General features: G+C 44.0%; 2 protein-coding genes across 8 annotated transcripts in view; one reads left to right on the top strand and one right to left on the bottom strand.

Moving 5' to 3' along the window:
- Nucleotides 1-9,504, top strand: part of DZIP1 (DAZ interacting zinc finger protein 1) — a 45,441-nt gene extending 35,937 nt beyond the window's left edge. For 4 of the 6 annotated variants that reach the window (XM_038134723.1, XM_038134697.1, XM_038134713.1 and 1 more), the window contains 2 exons: nucleotides 1,085-1,256; nucleotides 1,981-3,932. In XM_038134723.1, the coding sequence (XP_037990651.1) occupies nucleotides 1,085-1,256; nucleotides 1,981-2,063 (255 nt within the window). In that variant the 3' untranslated portion in view covers nucleotides 2,064-3,932. Of the gene's footprint in view, nucleotides 1-1,084; nucleotides 1,257-1,980; nucleotides 3,933-6,109 lie in introns of those variants that run through there. The other 2 variants (XR_005256684.1, XR_005256682.1) reach the window with 2 other exon arrangements.
- The window catches only part of CLDN10 (claudin 10), a 56,340-nt gene continuing 39,978 nt past the window's right edge, over nucleotides 3,806-20,167 (bottom strand). Inside the window, exons 1-5 of one of the 2 annotated variants that reach the window (XM_038134737.1) lie at nucleotides 16,651-16,995; nucleotides 9,762-9,923; nucleotides 9,516-9,597; nucleotides 4,878-4,985; nucleotides 3,806-4,177 (exon numbers count right to left, since the gene is read on the bottom strand). In XM_038134737.1, coding sequence (XP_037990665.1) covers nucleotides 4,063-4,177; nucleotides 4,878-4,985; nucleotides 9,516-9,597; nucleotides 9,762-9,923; nucleotides 16,651-16,870 — 687 coding nt within the window. In that variant the 5' untranslated portion in view covers nucleotides 16,871-16,995 and the 3' untranslated portion in view covers nucleotides 3,806-4,062. Of the gene's footprint in view, nucleotides 4,178-4,877; nucleotides 4,986-9,515; nucleotides 9,598-9,761; nucleotides 9,924-16,650; nucleotides 16,996-20,167 lie in introns of those variants that run through there. The other variant, XM_038134746.1, reaches the window with a different exon arrangement.

Below are 20,167 nucleotides of genomic sequence, written 5' to 3'. Positions count from 1 at the left end.
AATACAGCACACTGAGCAGATCTGTCAGTTCTTGAAAAACAGTTTGCAATGTTAAAATGGAGTTATGTTGCAAGATAAGCATTACTGCAGTCTCTTACCCACTTTCAAGACACACAGCATGTTCAAATTTGTAGATTTTTCTCTAGTGTATACATACCTGACATTGCTTCCTAATAGCATCTGAACCTTCTTTCTATGCGATGGGAGCACCGTCTAGGTCCTTACTGTAATACTGGAGACTCCAGTGAAATAAGGTTTTAGCTTTGGGAGAAAACATTGTTTGCTTTTCACAGTTAAGCTCTCTAAAAACAGCTCAAATCCATCGACCTACATTTGACTGAAAAATAGGGAAATTCTGTAGCTCTTCTCAATAAAGCTGAATGCAGATATTTAGTTCTCAGGCAGATGAGGCAAGAGGGACCATGGACTCATTGCCTTCAGGTTCATCTCTCTGAATTGACTCTCATTTTGTAAACTTAGTATACAAATCCACCACTTAATTAAAATATGTTTGTACCTGCTGGCACTGAGTCTTGAGGGGAATGTATATTTAAAGTTTGAGCACCATGTGGTTTTTAAAATGTTCATTATTTAATTTTCTCTTTAAATAAATTAGGTTTAAATTGAAAAGGCCTTTACTGCAATATTTTTCCTAGTTTGACTACAGAATGCTTGCCACCTCGCATGTCATATATTAATTTTTATGTAAGTTATCTACATTCTAATGCTTAAAGGACTTTCATCTCGCTGGAATACCACAGAAAAAATAATCCTATTTTAAGGCTGGCATATAATACCTGAAAACAGAGGTTTATGTCAGATACAGAACTGGCAGAACTTTATGTTTGCAGTTCCTGACTTAAAAAAACCAACCAACTCTTTTAGTTTTGGAAAGATAACAGTGATTTAATATCATTTAGGTAATTGAATTAATGTGGATTTTAAAATGGTGATGATAGATTTCATAAAGGCCATGTGCCAGTGCATTCTTCTTTAGCAGTTTCACATTGCTGAGTTTCGGAAAGAACTCAGCACAGCTTGAACAGATAAAGGAAAAATACCTGTTTTTTCTTGTCCCTGTTAGCTCGCAGAAGCTAGTAAAGATGATTGGGATATTTCATCAGAAGAAGAAAACATTTTATTGATGGAAGTTGACAGAGATCAGAAGGCAATGACAGTTCAGAAAAACGAGCCCAGTGCTGCATCTGTGGTTCATGCATGGGGCCTTCCCAAGAAAAGTGCGCCAAAGGAGGAAGGTAACGTATTCATAAGTGACTGACCCACCTAGAGGAGGATTAAGTACAGTGTATTACACACTGTAATTCAATAGATGGTGTTTTGTAAGAAAAGAACAAGAAAACCTTTGTGTTTGGTTTCTTGCTATATAAATATCATGTTTTTATGATACTTAGTGGTACATAAACCACACACACACATAAATAGAGATGCCAACTTAAATTTGAGATTTTAAACCATAATATTGTCAGACTTCAGCCTCCTCTTAAAAATTAATCATCTGAGGTTTTTTTTTCTTCCCAAATTTAAGAGAGAAGGGAACTCACTTTTTCTTGAGAATAATAACATTTCAGGTTTGTTCAAAGTATCTAACTGACTAACCAGGCTGAGATAAATATTTGAACTAGTGCTAAAGCAAAAGCCTCAATCTTATATATAATTTATATATTAATTTCTAACCTTAACATTTCAAGGTATGTAAAGGTTAAAGCTGTTCCAGTTACATAAAGATACTACTGGTTGTTTTTGAAGGGAAAGTAAGGTTGACACTGACTGCTTGTACTGTGCTTTATCTTCTGTGAGAGAAACAATCTACATATTATCAACACTTGTCATTTGCTTCCTGAAGTCCATGAGTGTTTGCTCACATAGCATGTCATTTTATTTTATAGACAAATACAAAGTAAAAATACCCCCAAAAGAATATTAATAACTATTAATTGTTCTGTCTGTTTGTTTTAAAAGGCCTTCATGAAGCTGATAATACAAGCACGTTAAAAAGCAGCTTAGTCTCTGTAACAGAGTGGAGTGATTCTTCAGACACATAATTGTTCCATTCCTGATTGGAGGTCCTGCTTTTGGGTCCTGCTGGAGTTCAAAATGCAGGTGAAAACATCAAGTGTTTCCCAGTAACTTCTCTCGTTGGTCCTGTAATAACAAGGAATACTGTTTACAGAGCTCTCGTGTCTTTCAGTCTGACTCTAAAAAAGGATATTGAAATATGCATTACTGGCCATTTCTATTTGGAAACAAAGCAATTCTTCTTTCTTTTTGTGGTAGTTTAACCCCAGCCAAGCCGCACGCAGCCAGTCACTCACTCCCTCACCTGTGGGACTGGGGAAAGACTTGAAAGAACAAAAGTGAGAAAACTCGTGGGTTGAGATCAAGGCAGTTTGATAAGGAGAGCAAAAGCCACACACACAAGCAAAGCAAAACAAGGAATTAATTCACTGCTCACCAAGGGCAGACAAGTGTTCAGCCATCCCAGGAGAGCAGGGCCCCATCACATGTAGTGGTGGCTTGGGAAGACTAAAAGACACTCCAAATGTCTTCCTCTTCCTCCTTTTTCCCCCACTATATATACTGTGCATGATGTCACATGGTCTGGAATATCTCTTTGGTCAGTTTGAGTCATCTGTCCCACCTGTATCCTCTCCAAACCTGTGCACCCCCAATCCTCGCCGATGTGGTGGTATGAAACACAAAAAATGCTCTGTGCAAGCCCTGCTCAGCAATACCAAAAACATCTCTATTATCAACTCTGTGCCCAGCACAAATCCAAGGCACAGCCCCATACCAGCCACGGTGAAGAAAATTACCTCTATCCCAGCCAAAACCAGCACACTCATGAGTTCAGTGGTGAAAGTCTCTTTCATTTCTCTGAGGTGAAGATTTTGCCTCTAATGTTTACATTAAAGATTGAAACTGGTCTTGCAAGATAGCCTGTTAACCAATGAACAGAATATACTGCAGAGTATTACTTTATACAATCTTTAATGCATATTTTTTTATATTTTATCATGAACTTTATATAAAATTGTCAACCTTTTAAAGAAAATATGTCCATGTATTAAACTATTAAGTTTCTACCATGGTTTACAATAAACACTAAATGAAAAGAAAAAAGCCTCAGCTCTAAAACTAATCATCATTAAATGCCTCCTATATGGGGAAGTTGGTTTGTTGTGGGTTTTTTTGTATTGGAGTTCAATCTTTGTTAGCATAAAAGGAAAACAACTGGAAAAAAATTACAATGTCAAGCCACAGTAAGGAAAACACTAACCTGCCATTGCAGAAGTACTTGACATTTCTGCTTTGTCCATATTGGCTGCCTTCTTTAAAAAAACGTAGTAGTGTTTCTACTTAAATGAAGTACAAAAATAACATAAAACAAAAAGAACCTTGACTTTGCAGTTCTAATGTAATTTAGATAATATCAGATACAAAACTTTTTCTATACTGTGCCATTGTTAAATAGGACTATTCATTTTTTATATTTACACTGTTGTCCCAAAATAACCAACTTTTATTGAAATTCCACAGGTCCATCAGTTTTAACATCACAAAAAAAAACTGAGTTTGGGTCTGATTTTAGGGACTCAGTCTAGAAAGTATTTTGTAATTATTTGTAATCTCTGTTCTCATTTATTGACTCGTACAAATTCTCCCTCAAAAGTCATCACGTGTCCATGGACAGACAAAGAAAAAACACTAGCTGAAAGTCTGAACTGCAATATGCCAATACAGTGTGTGATGCCATTCCCATAAGCAGCTGACATGACAAACTGAATTAGTAAATACCTCGTTTATTTTTTTCAAGAATGCAACATCAGCTCATGATTTCCAGGTATAAACTTTACAATACCAACATCAATCTTAAAATATTATATAATAAAATTTACACCAATATGTAAAAAGCTGCAAGTTAATATTTTTAAAAGTCATTGTCTTAGTGGTAAGAACATTGGGCTTGGGGTGGGGGGAATCACTCTGTATGAACCGTACAAAATCATGTTTAAAAACGCTTTGAGTCTTCCAACAGTGCAACTAAACATAAGCGTTCTTGTCAAAGTGCTTGGGTGGGGTTTTGTCAGGGACGCTGTTGTGGACCTTTGTACGAGAAGACATGACAGATGTGGCTCCATTATAGGCATACCCCCTCCTGCAGAGAAAAAAAAAAAACATTTACAGCTTGTCCCACAGACAGGAGGCATCTCTGCATCCAGGCATTCCAGTAATAAAGCCAGAAGAAATGTATGGGAATGTACCTACAAATTTCAGGGGAGGTAGCACATTCCTTCTCTGTGTGGTCCCATTCTAGTTAAACATTGCCACTCCAGCTATCTCTTTGCATCTGTCTTTACACTTTCCTGTAACACATATCTCTCGTTCACAGCTAAGTAAATTAGGGCCTAATAATGAAATAATGTAAATTGTTGCAGATTCTAGATGAACAGTTGCTCTCTACAGCTGTTCCTCTTTGTTATCACCCCTCTTCAGCTGCTGGAGGTCCCAGTGCCACCACTGCTAGCTTTTGATCTGATGATTTGGGATCAAAGAAACATATCTATTTATGCCTGTAAAGCCACCTGACCATTTTTCCTACATCAGTGAATGCACTGTTTTGCAGCTGTAGTAAATTTATTATATGTATCACAAGTATTTGTTCTGAGCCAATAGCTTTTCTTAATTACATTGTGGACAAAACATTATCCTTACATCCCCTTATTTTCTTTTATCCACACAATCTTTTTCAGAATCTCATTACAAAGTGTTTTGGAACCGTAATCAAACTGCATACATATAGCAGGTAAAAATGCAGAGCTATTGATTTCTTTCAGTAAGTGAAACTTGTGTTTTACCTTGCAGAATTACTGTTTTCACCTATTGAGAAGCAGAATATAATGCCACCAATTATGCAGAGTGATGCTCCAGCCCATCCAATGAACAAAGCTGCTCCTAATTCATACCTACAAGAAGTCAATAAATGTATTTAACAAAAGAGAGCATGGATTTAACAGTGTTATTTCCAGAATAAAATAACTAAATATTATATTTTCCTTGAATAACTTTCCATTGACACATAAATTATTCGCCACAAAATCAGCAGCTCTGCCATTCACCAATGTTCTTTTCATTATATCCCTCTGATTCGGGAGGCAAACTCTGTCCCTGCAGTACAGTTGGGCAATGCTTCTCTCCCTGCTCAGCCAGGGTTAGGGTTAGGGTTAGGGTTAGGGGAAGGCCTGGCCTTTGTGCATCTCCTCCTGCATTGCTTTGCTGTGGGGTTATGTCATTCTGTGGCCTGTTTACTGCACCAGCTCCTTCATTTCACTTTTGTTCTTGTTGGCTCCCAAACCAAACTGGACTGGGGCCTTTTTGCTGGGCCAGGGACTACAAATTCTGCCTACAACTCTCCTTAAGTTTCCCCTCTGGCTCTCAGGATCTGTCTGCCTCCATCCCTCACCATCCACACACCAGCCTGCTTAAAATATGAGGGTTTGTACATACGCATAATATGCATATAGAATATACATGCAATGTATGTGTATGCAACATATGTGTATACATACACAGGCGTGTCTGGTATAAGCATTCGCACACACAGGTGCATGTTCCAGCATCTTTCTCCTTCTCTAGTCCCTGTGGCTGGATTCCATCTGGAAGAAACTGCTCCCCAGCACCTTCATGGACAGAGCTCCCAGTCACCAGCAATGCTGGTGCCTCTGCTGCCTCAGCCAGCCACAAACTGTTTGCTGCCAGGAACTGCTCCCTTTGTCTCTGAGAGGAGACAGTGGTGCTTTAGGAGCATTATCCCACTAAGTCTATGTTTCTAAAGCAACAGTAGTAAATAAAGGGAAAGAAGGACATTGGGAAGAGATTCTTTTCTTTCCCCTAAGTGCTGAAGCTTCAAGACAAGCAGCAAACCATGGATGCTCCTTGTCTGCTCCATTCCCCAGCTCTCTGCCTGAGTACCACTCTTAAAGCACGTTAAGGATGACCTGCATTAGGCTGCAGCCCAACAGTCTCCAGAGTCTCCTAATCCTCACCTTTAGAAAACACTAATGTGTCTCTTGCTCTTTCTCTGCTGCAGTTTCCCCTTAAGGAGACCTTTATCTTCTCCAGACTTCTGGGATCCTGCACGGAAACACAGGCCCCTGTCCCCCATCCAGCCACAATTACCAACCAGGAGTCTGTGCTGTTCAAGCAGATGCTACTAAATTGATTTGTTGTAAACTGTGGTGAGTAGCCAAATAAAAGCCCCTGCTTGACAGCCTGCCTGTGCAACTGCAACACTGTGTAGTTGCACTTCTCAGCTAGTTGTGAACATTTCCATGTGCACAGGCCCTAATTCCACATTACCAAAATAACTAGCTGAAAATACCTGTCAACTGTTCTGAAAAACTTGTATCTTTACAGAAGGGCACTGGAGAAACACTCAAAAAGAATCCAGTGAGGTGTTAGAAGACTCCAGACCATAAATCATCACTGGACAAGGAGGCACATGCAAGATCTGTGAAGAGCACACGGGGATCAGGTGCACGGACTGTGAGGGGATAAAGACCCAAGAATTTCTTTGTTCAGGCTCCCTCTCTGGAGACACCAAGCTCAAGCTGAAATAAACTGACTTTGCCTCAGAACCCTTCCTCAACACCAGCATGGAGCTTACAGACCCAACCCCCAATTTAAACTGCTGGGAACCACAGCTCCTTCCACCCTGGAAAACTCTCCACCCAATCCTATTTCACTTCAAAATCTGCCAAACCTGTAAAATTTTAATTGTACTTATGCTCACATTTCCAACCACCTTGCTACGGATTTCACGTGACTCAAGGAGATTTGTGTCTCTCCGAGGACAGGGGGTTCTCTGATTAGAAACAGAAATCTACATCAGAGCTCATCACCTAAGATCCCGTTATATTCAACAGGCAAGAAATACACACAAAGTGCACCTCTAAAACACATTCAAGGCACTTCTTTCATTGACCTGTAAAAGCAGATCAGAGGGACTAGCTCAGATGTGAGGTAAGCCCCCTCATGGGGATCCCTCCATCCCTCCAGGACTGCCAGACCACACCTAGGGTACAAGGACCAGGATTAGGCTCCCCACAGAGGTCGATGCAGATCACCACACTGCTGGAGATCAGAGCTGGAACAAGATGCAGGATGGCTGTTGCAGTAACAACTTATTTGCCAAGACCATTTGCCTAAACAGTGGGAAACAAAAGTTTCCATATTTTTATCAAACAACATGAAATGGTTGACCAGAGGCTGAGGGATTTAAGGAGACCAAGTGCTATCTTCCCTTCCTGAAACTCTTCAATTGTACAGAAAAGAAATCATGGCTATAGTTGATAGAATTGGGTAGAAAAGGGGTACCTGAGTGTTACCTACTAGTTGGGACAGAAGACATGGGGTTCAGCCTTTGTAGTTGGGATTATTTGACCTTTTGAAGCAACACTTGTTACTATACCATGATTGAACAGATTGGATGTATGGCCCTGCTTGGGGGACTGCCACACCGCCAGGTTAACGAGTTGCAGAGCTGTCCTGATAGGGCTTTCTTCCACATCTTCAAACAGAGAAAACAACCTTTCTGATTTATACTGGTACTTAGGAGGAAAACTCAAGATTTTCAGTTGCATATCAATGCCTATATGGGAAGTTAATCAGATAATTTCAATTAAAAATAGTAAAGAAGGCTGGAGGGAAATCCTGATGGTTGACACACGGTGCTGAACATTTTGTGTCATTTGTTTCCAACTAACGGTATCTCAAGCCTGTCTTTGACACAGCCAGAACAACTTCAGGGAGAAATGTGCAGTAAAAGGCAAAAGGTTGAAACCCTCCCTCAGTGAAGAGACAATTCCAAATTTCCACGATATAACAGCAAACATTTTAAATGTGCCTGCAATGCATAACAAAGTAAGGGCTCGGAAATGGCAACAAAATGGAAATTTTGCATCAGTTGAGAGAGGAAGGAGCTGAATGCCGCCATTAGCTCAATCTGATGCAAGGTCATTGCATGAGCTACATGCATTGTGCACAACTCAAATCAAAATTTCAGGATTTCCTCTCTGCCTTTATCTTTGCAATCATGATTATGTATGCCCACAGCTGAGCTATGCTGGTTGTCCACAAAAAAAGGTAATTTCTGGAGAGGATGTTTTACTACCATTATTTCAATATTTAAACTGGATTTCTCATTCCTTCACAGTAAAATTCCACCGTGAGGTCTGCCTGCATTGTTGCAGCAGACAAGGGTAGGAATACAGTGTAGGAAAAGGACTTCTGGCAGCAATCATGATATTTTTCACTAAGAACAGTAAGCCTGATAAATAACTAATTTCTGTCTATATAGCCAGGCTCCATTTTCTTCAAAGAACCTCACATCCTTCTTTCTTTTGGTGGCCTTTCAAGCCCATCTTCACTACATCAAATAAGCAGAAGCTATAGGGGAATTATGGAGAAAACGAATACCGTTTCAAGATGGGAAAAGCAGTGCCAGCCCTACTGCAAATGTAGATCCCTTTAGTGTTATTTATTCAGACTATTTTCTTTCTGTCAAAGTGAAACATAAAGGCTCAGGCTTCCTTACTGATCCCTTACTTGGGTCTCAGGGAAATGTACACCCAATGTTTGGCATATTCTGGAATCACTGCCAAGAAAACTTTAAAATCCTTGCCTTTAAAAAAAGAGTTTACATCATGTATGGAGGTAAAACAGGAAAGTCTATGATACTATAATTTACAGCCAACATTATCAGACTTGGTAGTTAAGAACGTCAATCCAAAATCCAAGCATTGGTTTGTGGATTGCTGCTTTTGCAGGTCCTGAGAATTCGCACAGCTTTAAAGGGAGTCTTCAGGGATGATCATTATCTCTGATGTGGATCCCAAAATTCTATAAATACTTACTCTCTTAAATCTAATTACAGGTATAGGCAAAGTATTTATGTTAGTGCTTAAAAGATTGTGGGTTTTGGTAAGGTTTATGATCCAAATTTCAGTCACCTGGATTTGAAAATCTGTCAGCAGAATTGCACCAAGCCTGAAGAAACCTCTCCTCAAGAAGAATCAAGACTGCATGGTGCTCGACACCTTTATCAAAGCCACCTTTTATCAAAGGCTCAAGGAAATACTTTTCTCCCTTCCCTACCGAATGATGCACCTAATGAGCCCCTGTGTCTTGTGCAATCCTTTTGCTGCCCCTCTGGCATCCAGGCAGGCTCCATTCCCAATGAACCCCAGCTGCCCTGCCAGCCCTTGGCAGAGCTGGGCACATGGATTGCAGAGCCATCACTGTGCAGCAAAGTGTTCGTTGAATTTCAGCACCTGGTTGCTCCAGTTAGAAATTGTGGTTAAGGATAACTGCAGCCCACTCTCCTCCTCTGCCCAAGGGGAGAAGCAGCTGCTCTCTGTCTAAACAGGCTCTGGTGTGCAGTAGGGAACCTAAGGTCTACTTGTTTGAGAGATTTATGGGTATAGGAAAGTACTTACTTTTGTGCAACAAAAGAAGGGTCAAAGAACTCAGACGTAATCCTGTTTGCATACAGGGAACAACTAGTCATAGAGCACAACCCTGAAAAGCATAAGACAAACCATTCAGTGGAGCTGGCAGCAGAGCTTTGGGCCTGGCCCTGAAGTCAACGAAGTCATGGATGATTGTGCACAGGTTTCTGCGGAAAAGAAGCGGCTCCGGTATGACTTCAAATATGCAAACTGATAAAAATAAAGTATATTTACCAGAGAGTATGAAAATCAGTCCAGCTAAACAAGCTATTTTTGCTTTAGTCTGATCAGAGCCTCCAACTTTTGTACATTTCATCCCAACCAGTCCAAAAACGGCACCGAAGAAGCCCAGGCAGACAGCGGAGATCATCAATCCTCTGCAGGCCTGGATGTAACCTGTGAGAAAAAGAGCAAGGCTAATATGAGAACTGGGACCATGACAAGTTTTGCCATAGTTTCCCTCCCTCTGTGCAGCATCAGGCACTCACTGTTGCAAATGGAATCAGGCTTTGGCTGGAACAGTATCACTTTACCCACTGCGTGTGTTCCTCCAGGTGACGTGTGCCCTTCACAGGGCATCATCACCCGTGCCCAGCTCATAAGAATCATACTGTGTCACTCAGGGCTCCAAAACATTATCCCATGGCAACACCCATGAGGTTTAGAAGAGCAACTCCACGTAGTCTGATCAGGTCGTAAGTTGCAGAGCCACCCTTTGAGAGCAGTGCACTCAAAGCAAGTCTTACATCAGTCCAGGTGTGTGTGTGTGCTGCGGTTGCAATATGGCTGGCAGTGAGGCTGGCAGCAGTGACCCAGGCTGGGGTCCTGGGCCTGCCTGGGCCTGCCTGGATGTGCCACTGATTTGATTTGGATCTGCCCAGAAGGCCCTCATTCTGCAAGGAAGTCAGCCACGCACTCAGCTCCATGGACAGCAGTAGTCCCTTGGGATAAGGCAAATCACTGCCATATTTAAACCTGGACAAACAGCTTGCACCTGGCTTCACCACAAACAATTTGGCTGTGCTGCCCGAGACTGCTCCCAGAGGGACCTCCCAGGGCAGGACCCTTCAACAGGACAATGGGCTGCTTGGCCTCTTCTCCTTCCGAGAATATCTTGTAATTGAAGGACTGTGATAATCTCATATCGCTGCTTACGGGGTGGAACGCTGCAATCTTACACAGCTGAATAACCATCACAAGATGTTTTTCTTCATAACCTGTTGTTACATCTCATTTAAAATGAAAATGAACTCCCACTATTAGGGCATTCATTCTTTTTGCTTTGATCTCCAGTGGGTGGAAATGTTGAGAGCTAAACCACATTGTCATTGCCTATTACACCAAATTTTATGTAATAACAAATAAACAAAAAACCCCCACCAAACCCTGCATAAAAGTTTTAGTATGTAAGAAAACAATATACTAAAGCAGGACCTAGAGGACATCTGATGAAAACAGAAGGCAGCAGATTCAAAACAAAAGGTATGCTTGTTTGTAAAATGAAGCTGTGGAATTCCTTTCCACAGGATGTGTGGACACTAAGGGTTTACTGAGACTCAAAAAGAGACTGGATACATTCCTGATGGTGAGGTCTGTGTTGGGCTAGCAGGGCTTTGAGATGCATGTGGCTACCACAGACACTTGGCCACCTTCTGCTATCCTTAGTGCCACCTCCTTTAACCACTGCTGAAGGTTTATCAGCTCTAGGATGACTGCCCCGTGCTTGAACAATGTTTTAAATCCCACACTGATTCACAGCTTTGAGCAACAAAGCAATTTGTAGCACGTAACACCAGATTTTAGCAGGCCTGCTGAACCTGGGAGCTGTGCTGCCCATCTGTGAACACAACCTATTAGCATTTATCTACCTCTGCTGGCACACAGACAGACTTGTTTCATTTGCAACAGGCTTCTGCAGCCCACCTGCTCAAGAAAGACACAGTCAAAGACATAAGTGTGACTGTCACATGGCTCACATGTTGGAATGTAAGAGAGAGTGCTTTGTGCAAGACTCAGGTTTGAAGACAGCAGCCTTGCTTTGTTAATTTTTGCTATAGGCATGGAAAACTTGGCTTATGCTGCTTTAGGTGGTGCGTAATGTATTTCTTGTAGCAGACAGGTAAAGCACGAGATGAAGACTGGAAAGGAAGCTATTATTTCTGACAGGTCCAATTTATTGACAGTGTTAGTTAGCTAATTGACACATTAAAGTGCTGAACCATGAACACGTTTACCCGGAGGTCCTCTAAACTTTTATTTATGTCTGAACCTCCTAGGAAAACCAGTAAATATTCACCCCAACTAAAATATCCAACATTTGCTAGTAACCACAGGGCTGAAATTCAGTTTTTCCTGAAGGTCAATACCCAGTTTTAAAATAGGTAGAGGGTAGCGAGACAGCAAGAAATAATTAACTCACTCACTCAGAAATCATTTTCAATTATAAACAGCATGAACTGGAGGACTGCTCAGTTCTGCTGAATGAATAACCTTTCTCACTAAATAATTCACCGAATTGGGCAGGCCAGCTATAGTAGGGCTTGTTTCAGTTCACCAGAGCAATCAGCCAACTGGCACACATTTTAAAACAAAATACAGGAAAAAAAATCCCAATTTACATCAGTACTGTGGAAAAGCAGAAGGCTCTAGCAGTCCCACGAGGCTGACTGGAACATTAGGAAGCATGAAAGGTTGAAATCAACCTTTTCACCAAATCAAACCTCTTATTGCTTAGATCCTAGATTCAAGCTCTGTATAACACTTGGCTGTAAGAGGAACTAAACCTCTTTTTTTGCTTTCAAGAAAGCAAGATTATATCGGGCACCAAGACTGATAGAGCTTGTTCAGATTGAACAAGAAGAGGATCTGGGGCGACCTTACAGCAGTCTTCCAGAACCTAAAGTGGGCCTGCTGGAAAGCTGGAGAAGGACTTTTTATAAGAGTGTGTAGTGACAGGACAAGGAGAAATGCCTTTAAATTGCAAAAGGGCAGATTTAGGTTAGATATTAGGAAGATATTAGATATCAGGAAGTATTTCTTTACTGTGAGGGTGGTGAGACACTGGAACAGGTTACCCAGAGAAGCTGTGGATGCCCCCTCCCTGGAAGTGCTGAAGTTTGGATGCAGTTTTGAGCAATCATTACTAGTGGGAAGTGTCCCTACCTGTGGCAGGCAGGTTGGAGCTAGGTGGTCTTTAATGTCCTTTCTAACCCAAAACATTCTGTGATTCTATGATAATGAAGAGGAGTGTAAAAGGGAGCTGTCTATTTTTTCACAGTCCTCCACTCAAGACTAAAACCTGTCCTTTTCCAAATGTTTATTGTCTGTATTTGCACCAGCTCCTGTAGGAAACTTGTCATGTACGTACCAGCCACCCAAATGAAGCTCCCAAGCAGCAAAAAGCCATGTGTTTTAAACAGACAAGCAGACAAACATGCATTGCTCATAAAGTCATGTTTAGCAGCATTCCAAGAGAAACCTATTTCAAGGTGGGTTGGTTTTTTTTGTTTGGTTTTTTTTCTTTTTTTTTGTTTCAAACAAATGTGTTTTGTCTTGCATTGAAATTAATCTTGTTAGAGCTTCATCTTTCTTGCCTCGCTGCTCTCACACTTGCCTCATGCTTACAAAGACTTAGAAGGCATTCATGTACTCATATCATATGACACTATGGAAAAAATATATATGCAAAGTTCTGGGGATTGCCACTTTCACAATAAATGCCTCTGGTGGCATTTTGCAGTCTACATCACGTGAAGTGTAAGAGGTTGCCTTACAGATACAGCACAGATTCTTTCCAAAAGTACACACCCATTGCTTTTGTATGTCTTTCTAAGCTCTAATACCCTCTTTTAGCTCATAATTGAATTTTTGTTCAGCTCTGTTCTTGCAAAAGGTCATCAGATCCACTGTAGGAAACATGGAAACTGATACGTCCTCTTTTGGGGAGGTGGTTTCATCAGTAAATTTCCACCTATGACCAGTGGCTGAAAAAGTAAACCCAAAATGACTTTAAGCCCCACAGACAGGAAGAGCATTTTTGCTTGCATAAAGAATGTGGGGCTCCGCACTTAATGAGGGCTGGTCAAATTGGTTTCTTCTATAGGAATGCATAAAGGTGGAAGGGGACCACAAGTAATTTTCTCTGGAAGCCATTTGTGTGGAGTGATGGCATGAAAGCCATCAGGGCAGCCCTACTGCTGTGCCATCCCACAGCAAGCTGGGCAGGACAGTCCAGGCCCACTCCATGATAGAAACCAAAACAAGGGTGAAGAGGAACCACCTCCTGAGCACCCCTGACCTGAACTATGACACTGCTTCTGAAGAAGGAAGGACTTCTCCTGCACTGCACAGGAGAGCTCCAGCAACTGGCATAGAATCATAGAGTCATCGAGGTTTGGGTAGGGAGGGACCTCAGAGGTCATCTGGTTCTTGCCCCCTGCCATGGGCAGGGACACCTCACACAGACCAGTTTTCTCAAAGCATGGTCATACTGATTTCTTTCTCCCTCATTTTGCCTCTGATCCCCTGAAAGACCTGAGCAGTCTCTTGGGATAAGAAGTCCAGCTTACTTAGAGGTTTCCAATTTGACCAAAAAAAAAAAAAAACTCGGTACAAGAGGAACTGCTCTGAGAGGCAGATCCTCTCTATCTGTGTGACGAAGGAGTGGAGCCGAGCCACATTTCCCTGTGACAGCAGAAATATTTTTAGGAATTTTCCAGTCATCCTCTACCATTTTGAGGAGAGCAACATATTGTCACTACATGCATCTTTACAGGATTATTGTTTCTGCTCACAAACACTTCCCTGAGAACAGAAACCAGATCTGCCCTGCTTGTGTATTCTGAGTCCCCCACCTGAGGATGGAGTCAGGAAGTTTCCACATTGCCAGTCACAGGGAATGGGATCCACCTTGGACATGTAAGTCTGGGCAAAGGGGAAGAGGAGGGAAAGAAGAGGCTAGACAAGGGCTGAGGCAGACTTGTCTACTTGCTGAGACACAAATTCTTTAAGCCACGAGTGACACACCGCAGCCCTGAAGTGCACTCCCCCAAGAGGGAAGGGTTAGGGTGAAGAGGGGACATACACACCCACAGTCAGCTGCTGACAGGTTCCCTGCAGAGCCTGTAACCACAAGGAAGGGAGTCTGGGCTAGGCTACCTACTGAAAGCACCTCTGACTGCAGCGGCTGCCCCTCTGACCCCACCCAGCTTGCCTGGTCTGTGCTGGGGGGAAAGAGGTACATCACTCTCCCTCCAGCCTGCCTTTCATTCATGTTGTGCCTGGGTACCAGAATCTGGCCCCACAGCATTTAAAGATGCTGTTGAGAAACACTGAAGCCAAGAAGTCTCCACTACTGACAAACAACCTGGCCAGAAGGGTTGGGACAGGGCCCTTCCAGACGTGCATTTCAGATTCACTTCTGTCCGAAATGAGCTGGTGGCTCCTTCACTGTGCACAAGGCACCTCAGAAACTCATTCTTTGGCCAAGTGGAACATGCTACCCAACACTCAAGGTTTCAATGCACGAGCATCTGGGGGAAAGGAGGGAAAGGATCTTGCTGTCAAGTGTTGTATTCTTTTTGAAAATTTAAATGTTCCAAATTCTTCATACTTTGTAACTATGCTTTTCTTTCTTTAAAAACAGATCACTCCATGCCTGCCTGCATAGAGACCCCTGCTCCTTGCCCAGTCCTGGAAATTACACTCTCAGCTGCTACACTTGGCCACAGAGTGACTGATGTCAATGGAGGCCAGCCAGCTCTCCTATCCCTCCGGAGGAACTGGCAAATTCCCCTGCTGCCACAGGGCTGGGTCAAAATAAATTCTGGGAACAGCATTTCTGCCCCCAAGGGAAGCATCCTGCAGTAGTGGTGCTTCAGGGTTGCCTGTGTTGCCTTGTTCTGGTATCTTGGCCTCTTTCAGCCTTTTCTACACACAGAGGTTAAAGGTTTTCTGATATTGGTATGAACGTCACGTTCATGCGAATCCCTGTTACAATTACTATTAATCTCTGTTAGTGATTAGATTCACAGACCTTCTTTTTCTCTTAAACAGAGCTTTTACACCAAAATACCTGCTTGGACTCCAGTGCAAAGGGAATGTCTTGCCAGACTGTGAACAGTAGGCATGATCTTTTGTGAGTATCAAAGCCATTGGCACACTGCATATTGCATTCATTTATAACTACAAAAACTCAGAAAAGGTGCCATAATCTTAGAAGCCTTTCCTCCCTTTCTTTGCAACCACTTCTGAAGCTATAAACCAATACCACACACACTTCTTCTGTTTCTACCAGCCATGATCAACTAAAAGTTTAGTTGTAAAGATTTTCCACAGTGAACCAGTTTCCCAGTACAGCTTCCTGAAAGGGCAAAAATGTTTCCCCTTAACGAGGGAAGAAATGCAGCACCAACTCAATCTTTGGTTTCAAGCCCTATAGCAAAACTCTCCGCTTTGCTTCAAAATAACACTGCCCTAAAGCTGAGCAAAGCTATGCATCCCTTCTGCATACCTTTGCATCCCTGACTGCCCCGAGCTTTCACACTGTCATTTATCAATGAAGCAATTACATCTGAGTTAATAACCACTTAGCAAAACCAGCAAAGGAACATTAATTAAAACATAAACGACGCCAAGGCTTGTTCTTCTCCACCGACCGTTGCACGGCTGGCAAAACCATAAAAAAGAGGAATGTCACGACAGTCGGAAAATAGATCGGCAAGAAAAATCTGCCCGCATTCTTCTTGTGTCAAATCTACACACACACTCTTCTGATGGGGGAAAAAAAGGCAGGAAGTTACAGTACAAGAGGCCAAACCGGACACTTGGGCACCAAATATAATCTCAACGAATGGGTTTTGGGGAGGAAAGAACCCGCTTCCACAGGTGTGAACAAGCAGCACGCTGCCACCCGCCTGGGGACAGGGGGGCACCTGTCCATGAACCCGCGGGGGAGCCGCTTTCCTGCGGGTCCCCGCCGCCCCCGGCCCGGCTCGGCGCGCCCCGACCGCCCCGCTGCCCGCCCGCCCCGCCGAGCCCGGCCCGGGAGCGGCCCCGGAGCTCCCGCAGAGCGGCGCAGGGGACACCGGGGAGGTGTCGGGGTGGGGGTCAGCGGGAGCCTGACCGTCCAGAGCCAGCATGGATGGGAAGTCCTTGCAGTTGGAGACGCCGGTGGAGTCGGTCACGCAGGTCTTCCAGAGGTTGGCCCAAAAGGTGGCGGTGGTGATGACCGTGCCATCGATGGTGGACACCTTCCAGTAGTCGGTGGGCAGCGTGGAGGACACCAGCACCCATCCCGAGATGGTCAGCAGGAACGCGATGATCTCCGCCGACGTGCTCGCCATGGGCCCGGCAGCAGGCGGCGGGCGGCGCGGAGCCGCGGCGATCCCGGCGGGGCCCGGGCGGCGGATCCCGGCGGCAGCGGGCGGAGCGGAGCCGAGCCAAGCCAAACCGAGCCGAGCCGAGCCGAGCCGAGCCGAGCCGAGCCGAGCCGAGCCGAGCCGAGCCGAGCCGAGCCGAGCCGAGCGCGGCGGGGCGGGGGCGGCGGCCGCGGCCGCGCAGCCCAATCAGCACCGGCGGCTCCCGGCATCGCCCCGGGACCGGCCCCGCCCCGCCCGGCCCCGGCATCGCCCCGGGGCCCGCCGAACGGAGCCCAGCGCGGCCCCGCGGGGTGCTGCTCCCCGGGCTGGCGAAACGAACCAGACCCGAAAGCAGCGCGACCTGTAATTTGGGGTTAGAGTCCCCTTCCCCCGCAGGCGTCGGGAGGGGATGGCAGCAGCGGGACAGGTGCGTCCTTCGCATCGCCTTCCCAGCTGCAGGTTTGACCCCGCGCCATCCTCCCCACGAACAGCCTCGCCAGGAGGGTGGCTTCGAGGAGTACTTGTGGAATACAGGTGTGCCGACCGTGAGCGCTCCATATTCCTACAGGGACATAAGCTTCTGAAACGCGTAATAGGTTTTTTTTTAATCCTCTGAGTTTCAGCTGGCCCCTGATATTATCCAGCCGCAGGTGACACAGCGTTTGATACCTGTTATTGCAATGTGAGGTGATGAACTTGGGATTTTCTACCTCAGTTTTCATGCAGTGGCATTCGAGCCTGCAGCTCACAGGTGGAGGGTTATCCACAGTGGTTTCTCCTCGTTTGAAGCTGTTTACTTTCCACATCAGTAGTATATTTGCCATTGATGTGGAAAGTACACTGCCGGTCTTTACTTTCCTCCTATTTATGTCAAAACTATTGTTACATTTTCTAAACCTTTTTGCCAGATGGGCAATCACTGGAGGATATGAAGCCATATTTGCATCATTATTCTTCTGATGAATGCTCTTTGGTTTTGCCGTGTGGACACAAACCCGGATGTAATCACCTCACAGACATACATTTTTTTTAAAAAAAAGAAAAAGAAAAAGGAGAAAAACCTCAGAGTTGGGTGTACCTTCGGATGTGTGTCAGAGCTCAGTGGGAACAGGGTGTTTGTTGATCTGTTAATGCCCCAGCAGGATAAAAGGGGGTCCACAGACGCATTTACTGACGCAGTGGCTCTCTGCCTGCTCTCTGCCTCCTTGGTACCCTCTGACTTTCAGGTGACGCACAGCAGCACTGGCAGGGAAGAGGGAGAGGGAAAAGCAGGCAGGAGGCTTGTTTGCACAGCAGCACTGGGCATGGGGCATGCTGCAGCTCCATTCAACCTCTGTGCCAAGATGCCTTCCTCTCCCCCCAGGAGGGAAAAGAAACAGGGTCCTGAAGAAGGTGAGCCAGCCTCCTGTGTGGTGTCAGGCTGTAGCCAGAGCTCACTTTAGAACACCGGGATGACTATGCATCCAAGTCCCATCTCCATGATATTATGATCTAGTTAGCATAGGGCATGGCAGCAGAAGGGAAAAAGGAAAGTTTTTTTCAATATTTCCTCCCATCATAGTGCTTTGAGATCTTGCAGACTGGAATTATGTTGGTAGTGGTAAAGTAGATCAATCCAAGCTATCAACTAGGATCTAATCAAGTCTGAGGTAGGAGACTCGAATCCAAACTTGGGTCATCGTGTTTCTCAACATGGGAAGCTCACCTATTGTTTTGTTGATAACACTGCTTTGCTTGGTGAATCCAGGGAACAGCATTTGGGCAAATTTTGGCCAGGGCCCATCAGAACATTTTGGTGTGCTGTCTTGCAATAACCAGAGAGCTGGAATGAGTGTTGAAGGATGGGAACACAGCCAGGACACCTCTAGCCTGAGTCTGAGCTCCTGATTCTGGGAAGGAGAGGAAGAGGGTCTTCCTGAAGAGCATAGGCACCACTCCCCAGAGGGCCAGCAGAAGTGGCAGGCTGGTGAGTGACCCTGATGAGGGTGGGGAGTCCTGCTGAAGCTGCTGTGGCCTCTGGCTGTGATGTCCAACAACCATTTGTGCTGTCCCAGACCATGCTGCTTTCAACAGAGCCAGACTTGGCTGCCATGGACAGTGTGGATCCACATCTCTCTGAGGGCCACCTGTCTGCTGCCAGGGACTTCAGGGTGAGCCAATGCAGGTGGCTTAGGACAAATGAAATGATTTCGACCTCAAACACACTCTCTGCCTGCCCATAAGGACTCTTCAAGCAGGGCTAATTTATATGTTCCTTCCCTTGTAAGCCCTGTTTTATCCAGAATGTTGTAAAGTGGCCTGAGTGTACATGAGAACCAGACTTGCTTTGGCTTCAGGGAAAGAAAGCTCCTCCTTTCATCTTCTGACACTGCTGCTTCTGAGGATCTTTTATGTCACTAGTCCAGCTGTTACCATATTTCTCATCTAAATTCAGAGCAAGATGTTGCACTTCTGATCTCAACTTTGGTGATGTAAACCCAAAATGACATAGTGCACAGCTGAGTGTTCCCCCCAGGCTGAAGAGTAAGGGAAGTTGCAAGAAAATACTCTTCCATGGTGACATTTTCTTCATGCTGGCTGGAATCAGTAAGGATAAGACATTGGAAAGCATTCATCTGGGAGGCTGTGTTTCTCCCCTGTATATTTTTTTCTGCTTCTTTCTTTTGTGCAACTGCAAGTCCCTTTACTGTCAGCTTAACTCATGCATCTTCCCGTTTTCCAAGATACTGTGGCCTGTTGATGTGGTAGGAGCTTTAACATCCATATGAAGACATTTCTATATCTTTCTTCAGCCTCTGTCTTCCTGCTACCATAGCTCTGGCATTGGATTTGCTTACTTGCTTTCTTAGCTCTTTGTACTTTATGTAGTAGAGCAAAAGACTCAGCCTCTTTTTTTTGTTGTGGTTTTTTTTTTTTGTTTTGTTTTGTTTTTTGTTGGTTTTTTTTTTTTGGTTTTTGTTGGGTTTTTTTTGGTTTTTTTGTTTTTTTGTTTTTTTGTTTTTTTTTTTTTTTTTTTTTTTTGTTGGATTGCTTTTTTGGATTTTTTTTTTTTTTTTTTTTTTTTTTGTTCCTGTGTTTTGGGACAAGTTGTCACTTGGGAAGTTTTTGAAAGTTCCTCAGGCCACTGTGGGACTGGTTTCTGTTTTCTTCTGTTCATAAGCTGATCATGTCAATACAATAGCACAGTTTTGTGCTGGGTCATTTGACTGAGTATGGGGTTTATTCCCTTGGACTGAGGACTGGCTTGATTCCCTTGGACTTAAGAAAGGTGCTCATGTTTTT

The sequence above is a fragment of the Motacilla alba genome, chromosome 1 (genome assembly GCF_015832195.1).
Source record: "Motacilla alba alba isolate MOTALB_02 chromosome 1, Motacilla_alba_V1.0_pri, whole genome shotgun sequence".
NCBI lineage: Eukaryota > Metazoa > Chordata > Aves > Passeriformes > Motacillidae > Motacilla > Motacilla alba.
The sequence above is the reverse complement of the archived record's forward strand: the minus strand, read 5'-3'. Positions and strand labels throughout refer to the sequence as shown.